This window comes from Anabrus simplex, chromosome 1 (assembly GCF_040414725.1).
Source record: "Anabrus simplex isolate iqAnaSimp1 chromosome 1, ASM4041472v1, whole genome shotgun sequence".
Lineage (NCBI taxonomy): Eukaryota > Metazoa > Arthropoda > Insecta > Orthoptera > Tettigoniidae > Anabrus > Anabrus simplex.
This window is the reverse complement of record NC_090265.1, coordinates 1419406386-1419419255: the sequence shown is the minus strand read 5'-3', so window position 1 is coordinate 1419419255 and position 12870 is coordinate 1419406386. Positions and strand designations below refer to the sequence as shown.

The 12870-nt window shown below is 36.7% G+C and overlaps 1 protein-coding gene across 1 annotated transcript in view; it reads left to right on the top strand.

Annotated features, from left to right (window-relative positions):
* The window catches only part of LOC136860000 (peroxidase-like), a 93221-nt gene that overhangs the window by 73166 nt on the left and 7185 nt on the right, over nucleotides 1-12870 (top strand). Inside the window, exons 12-13 of the mRNA XM_068225846.1 lie at nucleotides 102-129; nucleotides 1863-2048. Coding sequence (XP_068081947.1) covers nucleotides 102-129; nucleotides 1863-2048 — 214 coding nt within the window. The remainder of the gene's footprint in view (nucleotides 1-101; nucleotides 130-1862; nucleotides 2049-12870) is intronic.

Genomic DNA, 12870 nt, shown 5'->3' with positions numbered 1-12870 from the left:
GTGGAGTGCATCAGATATGTTGCAGTACCAATGCTCAGGGATAATTTTACACGCATAAAATATATGGGCATAGTAGCAAATATAGAAAAAGAACATGACAGACGCTGGGACATGATGGAAGACAGAGAAATAATCAGGGTATAAGATACTATTCCTGGCAGAAAGAAAAGTGTAAGTTAATATAACCAAGATGGAGTTCGTTGGAATCGAGGAATGGAAATCGAAACAGTTGAAAGTGGAGAGATGGTGAAGGGAAGAAGGAAAATTGTCTTTATATCTGTACTTTTCCAATATTAACTTGATGATTGGCTTTTATACCGAACAGGACAACTGACCTTAAAATTATTCAGGAAGAGAAAAGTTTAAAAAAAAGGGCTTAAAAAGTAAAACTCGATGCATCTCTCTTTCCGCTGGTTTTACTGGAAAATTGCTCGTCAAAAATATTATTAAGAATTTTAATTGCACAATATTTCGTTGTGTATCTTCTTCCTATACAGTAAAAAGTAAGGGTAATATCAGTGGCGGTCGCGTGAAAGCTTAGGTCCAAGAGCTGTTAACAAACTGTACCATATGTAGAGTTACGGCACCCAGTATGACAACGAGGCACCCTTATAAGAACTGACAAAGTTAGTCTCCTGATTCTGAGCTGCGATTAAATCGGCAATGTACGTCCATTTTGACCCTATTTGGCTCTTGTACTGTTAATGTAGAAATAACAGTACCTAGGTAAAATGTGTTGCACAGGTTGAATGAGTGCATATCTCCCTTTATATTTCTGAACAACCTGGTTCCTTCAAAGTTCCATCACTACATTGCACCACAAATTTAGCTTTTTTTGTAACACCATTTCCATAGGTGTGTTGCTCTAAAGGACTATACCACTCCCGTGGAATGTATCTGTTGAAGTACGTTGGTACTTCTGCACTGTATTTGTACCACAGTATGAGTATTGAGGATTTAACCAAATAATCTATAAACAATTTAGTTAGTGACCTTATTTTTCCTGTGCACACATAATAATAACACGTAACACATAATAATAATAATAATAATAATAATAATAATAATAATAATAATAATAATAATAATAATAATAATAATAATAATAATAATAATAATAATAATTCGAAAATGGGTGACCAGCACGTATGCGAGGAGAATGAAATTAACATTGAAGATGGCAAACACTCCCAGCCCTGTGTCTGAGGAATTAACTAATGAAGGTTAAAATCTCCGATCTGGCCGGAAATCGAATCCATGACCCCTAGGACCAAAGGCTAGCATACTAACCAGTTAGCAACAACAAAACAATAAAATGCTTTTTACAATTTAGTTTATGTTGCACGGACACAGATAGGTCTTATGGCCACGATGAGACGGGAAAGAGCTAGGAGTGGGAGGGAAGCTGATGTGAAAATGGGAAATCGCGGAAAACCATCAGGGTTGCCTACAGTGGGTTTCTTCCAAATGCAAGCTGACAGCTACGTGACGCAAACCACGCAGCGGTTCGCTCGGAAAAATTTTGAAACGGACTGTATGAACCATCACTTTCTCTTATTGTCCTATTAGGTGAAACAAATAATTGAAAAATTCGTCAGCTATAAACAATATCATTGTGACGACTATTTAAAATTTACATTTTTCTCTTGAATAATTCAGTACTCCTAGATAATGCATGGACAGCACTCAAACGAGGAGTACCCGTACATGCTTTAGGCTGTAATAATTGAAAGTGGGTGTGGACTTCCCGATTATTATTACTATGTGAAGTTAGTAATTTTAAAATATTTTACTCCTATTGGATTCCTTAAAATAGACATTTCTTAAAAACTGTTACTTAATTTTTCAGGACGTGGTGAAACTCGCCAGTTTATATCATCATCCTGACGATGTGGACCTTTTCGTTGGTGGAATTTTGGAACGACCACTGCCAGGCACAATGCTGGGACCCACCTTTCACTGTCTTGTCGGGGAGCAGTTCTATCGATGGAAGTATGGAGATAGATTCTTCTATGATAATGGTGGTTTTCCGCACTCCTTTACACCAGGTGAGGGAGAAAATAGAATACTGTAAAATCAAGCACAGCCGTAAGGAAGTGATGGTAACATGTTTTAACAAGGTTACTTTGACAAACTTCTTAACCATTTAAAGTTAAAAATTTCATTGTTCCGTATTGAAGAATATTATAGTTAAAATTGAAATAATTGATAAAGAGATTCAACCTATTCAATACAAAAGAATAAGAAATGTAGTGAATTACATTTCCATTTAATAATTGGTAGAAATGGTACCTGTTTCGACCCTAGTCCATGTCATCATCAGCCGATTAAGACGAAAAACAATGCATAGGATCAGTAGAAGAGGCGATATAAAAATTAAACGGGGGTAGACACTGTAAAACTTAGAAGAAGTAAAATGCAAATCACTCAAAAGAAAACAGTGCGCAGTTCTCTGAGCGGTAGCATAGCACACGCAGGACTAGGCAAAGTCCCACAATGTTTACGATTAGCGGAGAACGGTTGAATGAGCCAGTTTTTAAATACTGTCAGGCATAAAGTCACATGAAGATCCATAATCGTGCAGGAGTTGAAGATGAGTAGATCCATTGAAGCAGCTTGCCAGCTTCCGGTGATCAGCGTGATGCATTCAATATCAGGCACTGTGGTTTCAAATGCCCAAAGTAAAATGGAGAATAGCTTGGCGGTCCAGTAATTTTCCTCGGTCGCGGGAAAGTAAGTATATAGATAAATATAATACAATTCAATATAATTGAATAAGTAATTGTGCTCCTATAGAATTCTTAGAACAGTTGATGTGTTTGATTGTGATGTGACTTTATGCCTGACAGTATTTAAAAACTGGCTCATTCAACCGTTCTCCGCTAATCGTAAACATTGTGGGACGTTGCCTAGTGCTGCGTGTGCTATGCTACCGCTCAGAGAATTGCGCACTGTTTTCTTTTGAGTGATTTGCATTTTACTTCTTCTAAGTTTTACAGTGTCTACCTCCATTTCATTTTTATATCCCCTCTTCTACTGATCCTATGCATTGTTTTTCGTCTTAATCGGCTGAAGATGACCTGGACTAGGGTTGAAACCGGTACCATTTCTACCAATTATTAAATGGGAATGTAATTCACTACATTTCTTATTCTTTTGTATTGAATAGGTTGAATCCCTTTATCAATTACTAGCAAGATACCCGTGCTTCGCTACGGTATTGTACTGAAATTTATAATTGAATGCTTATTGTTTTAGATATATAATCCGTCTAAATTCGCGATATGACTCGTTTTCTGTGAGAATCCACCAAAATTCCCGATCTGACTCGTTTTCTATTAGATTACGGCACGTTTTCTCCCATTTTCAATCTTCCTTTCCAGCAATCGATTTCGTACTTCCCGGGCTAGGCTCAGGTATTCCTCCCGGTCAGTTGGCTCCGTAAATCTTTGCCATCTTTTCCTATAATCATTTTAATATGTATAAAATCCTTCAGGAGATCCGGCGTGGTGTCATATTGGGTGCTTTGGCGGCACTGAACCCGCGGCCGGACTGCATTCTTAGTCATTACCCGTCCAGGAGCCGTTCCCAGCGTGATCCGCACATTTGACGACGGTCCGGAACATTATTATTATTATTATTATTATTATTATTATTATTATTATTATTATTATTATTACTATTATGTGTTGCTCGAAAGGCTGATGACAGGGAAAACCGGAGTATCCGGAGAAAAACCTGTCCCACCTCCGTTTTTTCCAGCACGAATGTCACATGGAGTGACCGGGATTTGAACCACGGAACCCAGCTGTGAGAGAGGCCCGCGCGCTGCCGCCTGAGCAACGGAGGATACTTATAAGTACATTAAGAACAGTAAAATCAATGGGTTCACCTCCTTCTACACCCCACCGCCGTTAAGTTTATTTACCGCCAACCCCCCCCCCCCCCCACAAAAAATGAAAAGAAGGCTTGTTTCTTTATGTTTAAAGGAGATTCCAAACACCAATGTTCACGTCTATTGCCATCAGTTTTGAGATATAAGTATCCCCATAAAAATAATTTGTTTTTTTCACTTCATCTCACACTATCCCCCCCCCCCTACGTGAATTTTCTCGCAAAAAATACTTGCTTCTTTAATAGTAAAAGATCTTCTAAATACCAATTATCACGACTCTAACTTCTTCAGCATTTGATTTATGTGTCGTCATGAAAGGGATTCAACTCCTTTACACTCCCACCCCCCAAGATGGTTTCCCCACCAAAACGCGTTTTTCTTTGTTTTTAAAGGAGATCTAAATACGAATTTTCAGGTCTGTAACAACTTTAGTTTTTATTAGATGTATGCATTCTCATACAATTAAGTCAATTAAATTTTCAATACTTTCACCCCCCCTCCCCCTCATTGGATTTTCCGAGAATACGTGTTTCTTTACTTTTAAAGCAGATTGCAAATATCAAATTTCACGTCTGTAACATCTTCATTTTTGAGATATCAGTAGCCTAATTAAAAGAATTCAACACAATTTTCAGTCACTTTTACCCACCCCTCACCACCCAAGTGGTATTTCCGAAAACTAAAAATACACGATTCGTTATGTTTAATAGAGATAAAAAATACCATTTTTCACTTCTGTAACATGTTAAGTTTTTTTAGATATACTGTAAAAATTCTCATTTTAAAATTTCACCCCTTTTGAGTTCTCCTTAGGTGGAGTTTCCAAAAACAAATCACCTATGTTTCTTTACATTTACAGGAGATTCCAAACACCCACTTTTTACGTCTGTAACATTTTACGTTTCCAAGATATTCTGTAGATATAGTCTTACAAAAAATTCACCCCAATTTGTCACTCTTGTTTAACCGCCATTACTTGGATTTTCCAAAAACTAAAAAATACGTGTTTCGTTATTTTTAAAGGAGGTCCCATATACAAATTTTCAGTTCTGTAATATCTTCAGGTTCTGAAATATAAGTATCCTCATTAAAGGCATTCAACCCATTTTTCACCCTTTTACACCCCTCCTATTGGGATTTACAGGAAACAAAAAAATACGTGTTCCTTTATTTTTAGAGGAGATTCTAACTACCAATTTTTACATCTGTAAATTTTAAAGTTTTAAGATGTAAACACACTCATTTTTAAAAATTCACCCCCCCCCCCCACTTTCACCCCCCAATATTTGGATCTTCAAAAAACGAAAAAATACGTGTTTCTTTACTTTTAAAGTAGATCCCACATACCAATTTTCAGGTCTGTAATATCTTCAGGTTCTGAAATATAAGTAGCCTCATTAAAGGCATTCAACCCATTATTCACCCTTTTACACCCTTCCTATTGGGATTTTCCGAAAACAAAAGAATACGCGTTTCTTTATTTTTAAAGGAGATTCTAAATACCAATTTTTACATCCATACACTTTGAAGGTTTTGAGATATAGATAAACTCATTTTAAAAAATCACCCCCTTTTCACCCCCCATAATTGGATTTTCCAAAAACAAAAAAAAATACGTGTTTCTTTATTTTTAAAAGAGATCCCAAACATCAATTTTCAGGTCTGTAATATCTTCAGGTTCTGAGATATAAGTAGCCTCATTAAAGGCATTCAACCCCTTTTTCACCCCTTTTCACGATTCCTATTGCGATTTTCCGAAAACAAAAAAATACGTGTTTCTTTATTTTTAATGAAGATTCTAAATATCAATTTTTACATCTGCAAACTTTAAAAGTTTGGAGATATAGATTCACTCATTTAAAAAATTCACCCCCTTTTCACCCTCCCATTAATTGGATTTTCCAAAAACAAAAAAATACGTGTTTCTTTATTTTTAAAAGAGATCAAAAGTACCAATTTTCAGGTCTGTAACATCTTCAGTTTCTGAGATATAAGTACCGGTATCCTGATTAAAGGCATTCAACCCCTTTTTTTCCCCGTTTTCACCCTTTTTCACCCCTCCTATTGGGATTTTCTGAAAACAAAAAAATATGTGTTTCCTTATTTTTAAAGGAGATTCTAAATACCAATTTTTACATCTCTAAACTTTTAAAGTTTTCAGATATAGATACACTCATTTTAAAATTTCACCCCCCTTTTCACCCCCTTAGCGAAGGAATATCCAAAAATCCTCTCTTAGCGAGCACCTACATCTTAATATGAATCTATCCCCAAAATTTCATTTCTTTATGTCCAGTAGTTTTGGCTCGGCGATGATGAATCAGTCAGTCAGTCAGTCAGTCAGTCAGTCAGGACAAGTTATTTTATATATATAGACTAGCAAGATACCCGTGCTTCGCTACGGTATTATACCAAAATTCGTGATCTGACTCGTTTTCTAATAGATTAAGGCAAGTTTCCTCCCATTTTTCAATCTTTATTTCCAGCAATCGATTTCGTACTTCCCGGGCTAGGTCCAGGTATTCCACCCGGTCACTTGGGTCCCTAAATCTTTGACATCTTTTCCTATAAGCATTTTCAATATGGATCAAATCCTTCAGGAGATCCAGCGTGGTGTCGTCTTGGGAGCCTTGGCGATACTGAACCCGCGGCCGGACTGCATTCTTAGTCATTACCCGTCCAGGACCCGTTTCCAGCGCGGTCCGCACATTTGACGACGGTCCAGAACATTATTATTATTATTATTATTATTATTATTATTATTATTATTATTATTATTATTATTATTATTATTATTATTAGAGATGTTCTGGACCCCACAGCAAGATGCAAGACCGCTACTTGGCTGTTAATTACATCTGCTGCCGTTGTCATTGTTGAGAATGTGACCAGTGCCATTGTCGCGCGTAGGCAAGTGTGCGGGATTTCTGGCCATACGGATGACGTACTTCCGTGCATTATTGAACTTATTATAGAGGTGAAAAATTCGACGGCCAATCTCATTCCTATCGTTTATTTCAAATTTGTTTAAATTTTTATTTATATGACAGGAGAATCTACTGTAATCTAAGAACGTTCTCCGAAGAAAAATATGGCTCGTGAAAACGAACCCAGGAAAGGTTAAAAATGATCGGTTTATGATCAGAATAAGTACATCGAAAATCTACAGCCTGTTTCCAGTCATTCGACAGGGTCAGGAATGGAATGAATAAAGCCCCATCTAGCGGCGACAATAGGAATTGTGCCGGCAGCCGAAACCTGTCGCACTCCGCTGGGGCAATGATTAATGGATGACAAATGAAATGAAATTATATTGGACAGTGTTACTGGAATGAATGATGACAGGGAAAACCGGAGTATCAGGAGAAAAACATGTCCCGCCTCCATTTTGTCCAGCACGAATGTCACATGGAGAGACCGGGATTTGAACCACGGAACCCAGCTGTAAGAGGCCGGTGCGCTGTCGCCTGAGCAACGGAGGCTCCTTATAAATACATTATGAACAGTAAAATCAATTGGTCTCACCTCCTTTTACACCCCACCGCCGTTAAGTTTATTTATCCCCCTCCCGAAAAACTAAAAGAAGGCGTGTTTCTTTATGTTTAGAGGAGATTCCAAACACCATTGTTCACGTCTATTACCTTCAGTTTTGAAATTAAAATAATTCACTTTTTTTCACTTTCACCCCCCCCCCCCCTCCCAAGTGAATTTTCGGCAAAAAATACTTGTTTCTTTAATGGTAAAGGATCTTCTAAATACCAATTATCACGACTGTGACTTCTTCAGTTTTTGATTTATGTGTCCTCATGAAAGGAATTCAAATCCTTTTCAATCCCGCCCCCAAGATATACCCCCCTCCAAACGGGCTTTTCTTTGTTTTTAAAGGAGATCCAAATACCAATTTTCACGTCTTTAGGCCCTAACAACTTTAGTTTTTATTAGATGTAAGTATTCTCAGACAATTAAGTCAATTAATGTTTCATTTCTTTCACCTCCCCCCCCCCCATTCATTGGATTTTCCGAGAATACGTGTTTCGTTACTTTTAAAGCAGATTCCAAATATCAAATTTCACGTCTGTAACATCTTCATTTTTGAGATAATAGTAGCCTAATTAAAATAAATCAACACCATTTTCAGTCACTTTTAACACACCCCCCCCCCCCGCTCCAGCCAAGTGGTATTTCTGAAAACTAAAAATACACGTTTCCTTACTTTTAATAGAGATAAAAAAAAAACATTTTTCACGTCTGTAACATGTTAAGTTTCTTGAGATATACTGTATACATTCTCAATTTAAAATTTCACCCCCTTTTTAGTTCCCCTTAAGAGGAGTTTCCAAGAACAAATCACCTATGTTTCTTTACATTTACAGAAGATTCAAAATACCACTTTTTACGTCTGTAACATTCTACGCTTCTCAGATATTCTCTAGATATAGTCTTTCAAAAAATTCACCCCAATATGCCAATCCTGTTTAACTGCCATTAATTGGTTTTTCCAAAGAAAGTTAAAAATACGTGGTCCTTTATTTTTAAAGGAGATTCTAAATATCAATTTTTACATGTGCAAACTTTTAAAGTTTTGAGATATAGATACACTCATTTTAAAAATCCCCCCTTTTTCACCCCCCCCCCACTATTTGGACTTTCCAAAAGCAAAAAAGTAATGTTTCTTTATTTTTAAAGGAGGTCCCAAATACACATTTTCAGTTCTGTAATATCTTCAGTTTCTGAGATTTAAGTATCCTCGTTAAAGGCATTCAACCCCTTTATCACCCCTCCTATTGGGATTTTCCGAAAACAAAAAATACATGTTTCTTTATTTTAAAGGAATTTCAAAATACCAATTTTTACATCTGTATACTTTTAAAATTTTAAGATGTAGATATACTCATTTTAAAAATTCACCCCCCTTTTCACCCCCATTTTTTGGATTTTCTAAAAACGAAACAATACCTTTTCCTTATTTTTAAAGTAGATCCCAAATACCAATTTTCAGTTCTGTAATGTCTTCAGGCTCTGAAATATAATTAGCCTCATTAAAGGCATTCAACATATTTTCACCCTTTTCCACCCTTCCTATTGGCATTTTCTGAAAACAAAAATATACGTGTTTCTTTATTTTTAAAGGAGATTCTAAATACCAATTTTTACATCTATAAACTTTAAAAGTTTTGTGATATAGACACAATCAATTTAAAAAATCACCCCCTTTTCACCCCCCAGTTAACTGGATTTTCCAAAAACAAAAAAATACGTGTTTCTTAATTTTTAACGGAGATCCAAAACACCAATTTGCAGGTCTATAATATCTTCAGTTTCTGAGATATAAGTGTCCTCATTAAATGCATTCAACTCCTTTTTCACCCCTTTCCACCCCTCCTATTGGGATTTTCCGAAAACAAAAAAATACGTGTTTCTTAATTTTTAATGAATATTGTAAATATCAATTTTTACATCTGTAAACTTTCAAAGTTTTGAGATATAGATACACTCATTTTAAAAATTTACCCCCCTTTTCACCCTCCCATTAATTGGATTTTCCAAAAACCAAAAAATACGTGTTTCTTTATTTTTAAAATAGATCAAAAGTACCAATTTTCAGGTCTGTAATGTCTTCAGTTTCTGAGATATAAGTACCGGTATCCTCATTAAAGTTATTGAACCCCTTTTTCACCCTTTTTCACCCGTCCCATTGGGATTTTCTGAAAACAAAAACATACTTGTTCCCTTATTTTTAAAGAAGATTCTATATACCAATTTTTACATTTGCAAACTTTTAAAGTTCTCAGATATAGATACACTCATTTTAAAATTTCACCCCCCTTTTCACCCCCTTAGCGATGGAATATCGAAAAATCCTCTCTTAGCGAGCACCTACATTTCAATATGAATGTATCTCCAAAATTTCATTTCATTATGTCCAGTAGTTTTGGCTCGGCGATGATGAATCAGTCAGTCAGTCAGTCAGTCAGGACAAGCTATTTTATATATATAGATTTCAATTTTAACTAAAACGTCTTAACCCCCATGAACTGGTACTGATTGGTAAGTTAGCTGATCTCTTCACTGTTGTTTATATTATAGTTTCAATTTTGAAATTTGTGGTACGCGAAATGAATCCAGGAGGCGAGTACACTGGGAGAGGAGATGGAGGTAAAGCTACCAGAAAACAAAAAAAAATATGATAGTGCATAGGCGAAACCAACTTGTTGAAAAATAATAAATAAATGGAGGACTAGAAAAACTGTCCGAATATACATGCCTGGGATCAATAGTCACCAGCAATAGAAACTGCCCTGAAGAGATCAGGCATAGCACTATTACAATAGCACAAAAGGCAATATCGCAAATTATTGTACTTCCATAAGGAAATACCGCTTCCTGTTCATCTCATTGAAGACGCAACTAGTCTGACTACTCTTTTCCATCTTCTTTTACGGAGGTGAAGTGCGAACTGACAAAACATGTGAATAAATGTTGCATTTGCAATGTGGTGCTGGAGAAGAATGCTACGACTTTCGTGGACAAAACATAAAACTATTGCTTCTGCTTTACAGCGGCTAAAGCCTGTTGTACCATCAAAATTTGTCAAATACACTACAAGGCTTCACAAGAATTGTCATTACCTGACAAGTTTACTTGTCAAATTGCTTGTAGCCTAATACATGAGAAGACTTCAAAACCTTGAAAGTGAATTAAATTGACATAATTAACCAATGGGATTAGAGTATCAACGGTGCACTCTGGGCCGCTAGGCATGCTGGGATTGCTGGAAATTTAAACCACAAAAATGGCTTCGTTTTCATGGCCGAGGAATATTATGTGTGTATTATTTACTAAGTACGGGAGTCATTCCTGCCTATTTTCAATGGGCTCCTTATAGTACCACAATAAAATGAAGAAAACGGCAGCGTATGAAGAACTTGCAAAATAAATATCTCAACGAAGTGGACAGCTTTTATGTTTATTACGGTCCGGTAATCTACAAGTGAACACTGTCAGCAATGTTCGATTTATGACGATATTATAATCGGTGAAAGAATTGCCGAAAGAAAAAAATGACGCTTAGCACAACATTTTATATCGTTATCACCTAAGGTGCTCAAGAAGCCTTGCTTCTCGCGAATATCAGGACAAGGGCAGTCTATTTTTGTACATTATGGTTTGCACTTTCATCTGAGACCTAACGTCGTGGAAGATTTCCTTGCGAATGAAATGAAGCCATCTCCGTACTGTAAACGTGTCATGAAAATCATTAGAAAGTCGGTATTATCTCGCAGAATTTCGGAGAACGATCCAGTGCGTTCTCACATTTGATCACGCTCGAACACATGGTCCTCAACCGGGATCTAACCCGCTATTTTAGGAACAGAAGTAAAAAGGAATGCTTATCTGAGTTCAGCGTAAGCCGAGAACAGTCTGTTCAACACATGTCTTCAACACTAAGTGCAGCTCTTTGGTCACGTCGCCCGTAGGGACGGAGAAAATATGGAGAAACCATATTCCAGAAATTAAAGTGTTCACGGCTCACGACTTTCTGCGGTCTGGTCATTCCAGCCCTGAAACTTTATGGACTGTTAGATCGGCAGCGTAGCATTGTTCGTTAAAAGTGAGAAAACGTGTGGTTTTTAATTTGATCCAGTATTTCGTATGATAGCATTGCTTTTAATCGCAACATTTCCACTAGCTCGTTGTAATGACTTATGCTGATTTCAGTTGGGAAAACCACTAAGACAGTCTTTCTGAAGATTTAAAAAGGCAGGTGGAGAGTGAGTGTCTGCAATTATAGCGAGAACTTGATTGTGACTGATGCTATAAAAGAGGGTCGATCATTACAATGAAAATTCCCCAACCCAATCTTCACATAAGGCAAGACGTTTGGTGACTTCCCCGTCGCGTTCCTCGGTTAACGTTAAGAGCTATGAAATTTAATACAGTCTTACTCACAACGTGTACATTATTTAACCTAGAATTCTGTATACAATGTAGAATTCCGCAGCGAAGTACGGGTACATCAGCTAGTATCAAATAAAGTAACACACAGGATGGTCGAATGTCGTAATTGAAAATGCCACATCATAGCATGGATGAAATATCTGAGAGTGTAAATAATTTGACTCAGGCGGAAGAAGCATTAGATAATGACATCGGGTGGATAAGCCTACGATTGAAATATTGTTATTGTTACCTTTTTGAAACAATACTTTTATGCCTCTTTCAGTATTATTGTTTTGTTGAAAGAGTCAATAATACTAAAATTAAAGCGGAAGGAAAAGGAAGGGAAAAAAATCACCTTAACGTAAGATAACATCACTTTATTAGAATGTACTGTCTGTTCACTTGTTTTCTGCCACGGATTTGAGAGGGTTGTTAGTATACGAGAACAAAATGCAAAGACGATAACCATCATTTATGAAAGTTTTCATGTCTCCCTGTCTTCTGTTTGAATGAATTAACTGCAAAAACTGCTAAGTTTCGTATATAACTTAAAGTCTTTAAACATAAACACCCAGAATTTCCCTGCATTTGGTCTTGCCCAAACTTTTCATCTTGAATTTCTGCTTTATCTTCATATTATTATCGTTCCTACCTTTGAAAACTCCATTCAAGCTTAGCAATATTTCCGTAACGTTATTTTGTCGGAAATCACCCAAAACAAATCACACTGCTTTCCTTTGGATCTTTCCCAGTTTCCGAATCAAGCAATCCTGATGCGGGTTCCTTACACTGGAACCATACTATAGTTGGCGTATTAGTTTTTTGTTTTTTTACAATTTGCTTTACGTCGCATCAACACAGTAGATCTTGTGGCGACGATGGGATGGAAAAGGGATAGAAGCGGAAAGACGCGGCCGTAGCCTTAATTAAGGTACAGCCCCAGTATTTGCCTGGTGTGAAAATTGGAAAACACTGAAACCATCTTCAGAGTTACCGACAGTGGGGCTCGAACCCAGTACCTCCTGAATGCAAAT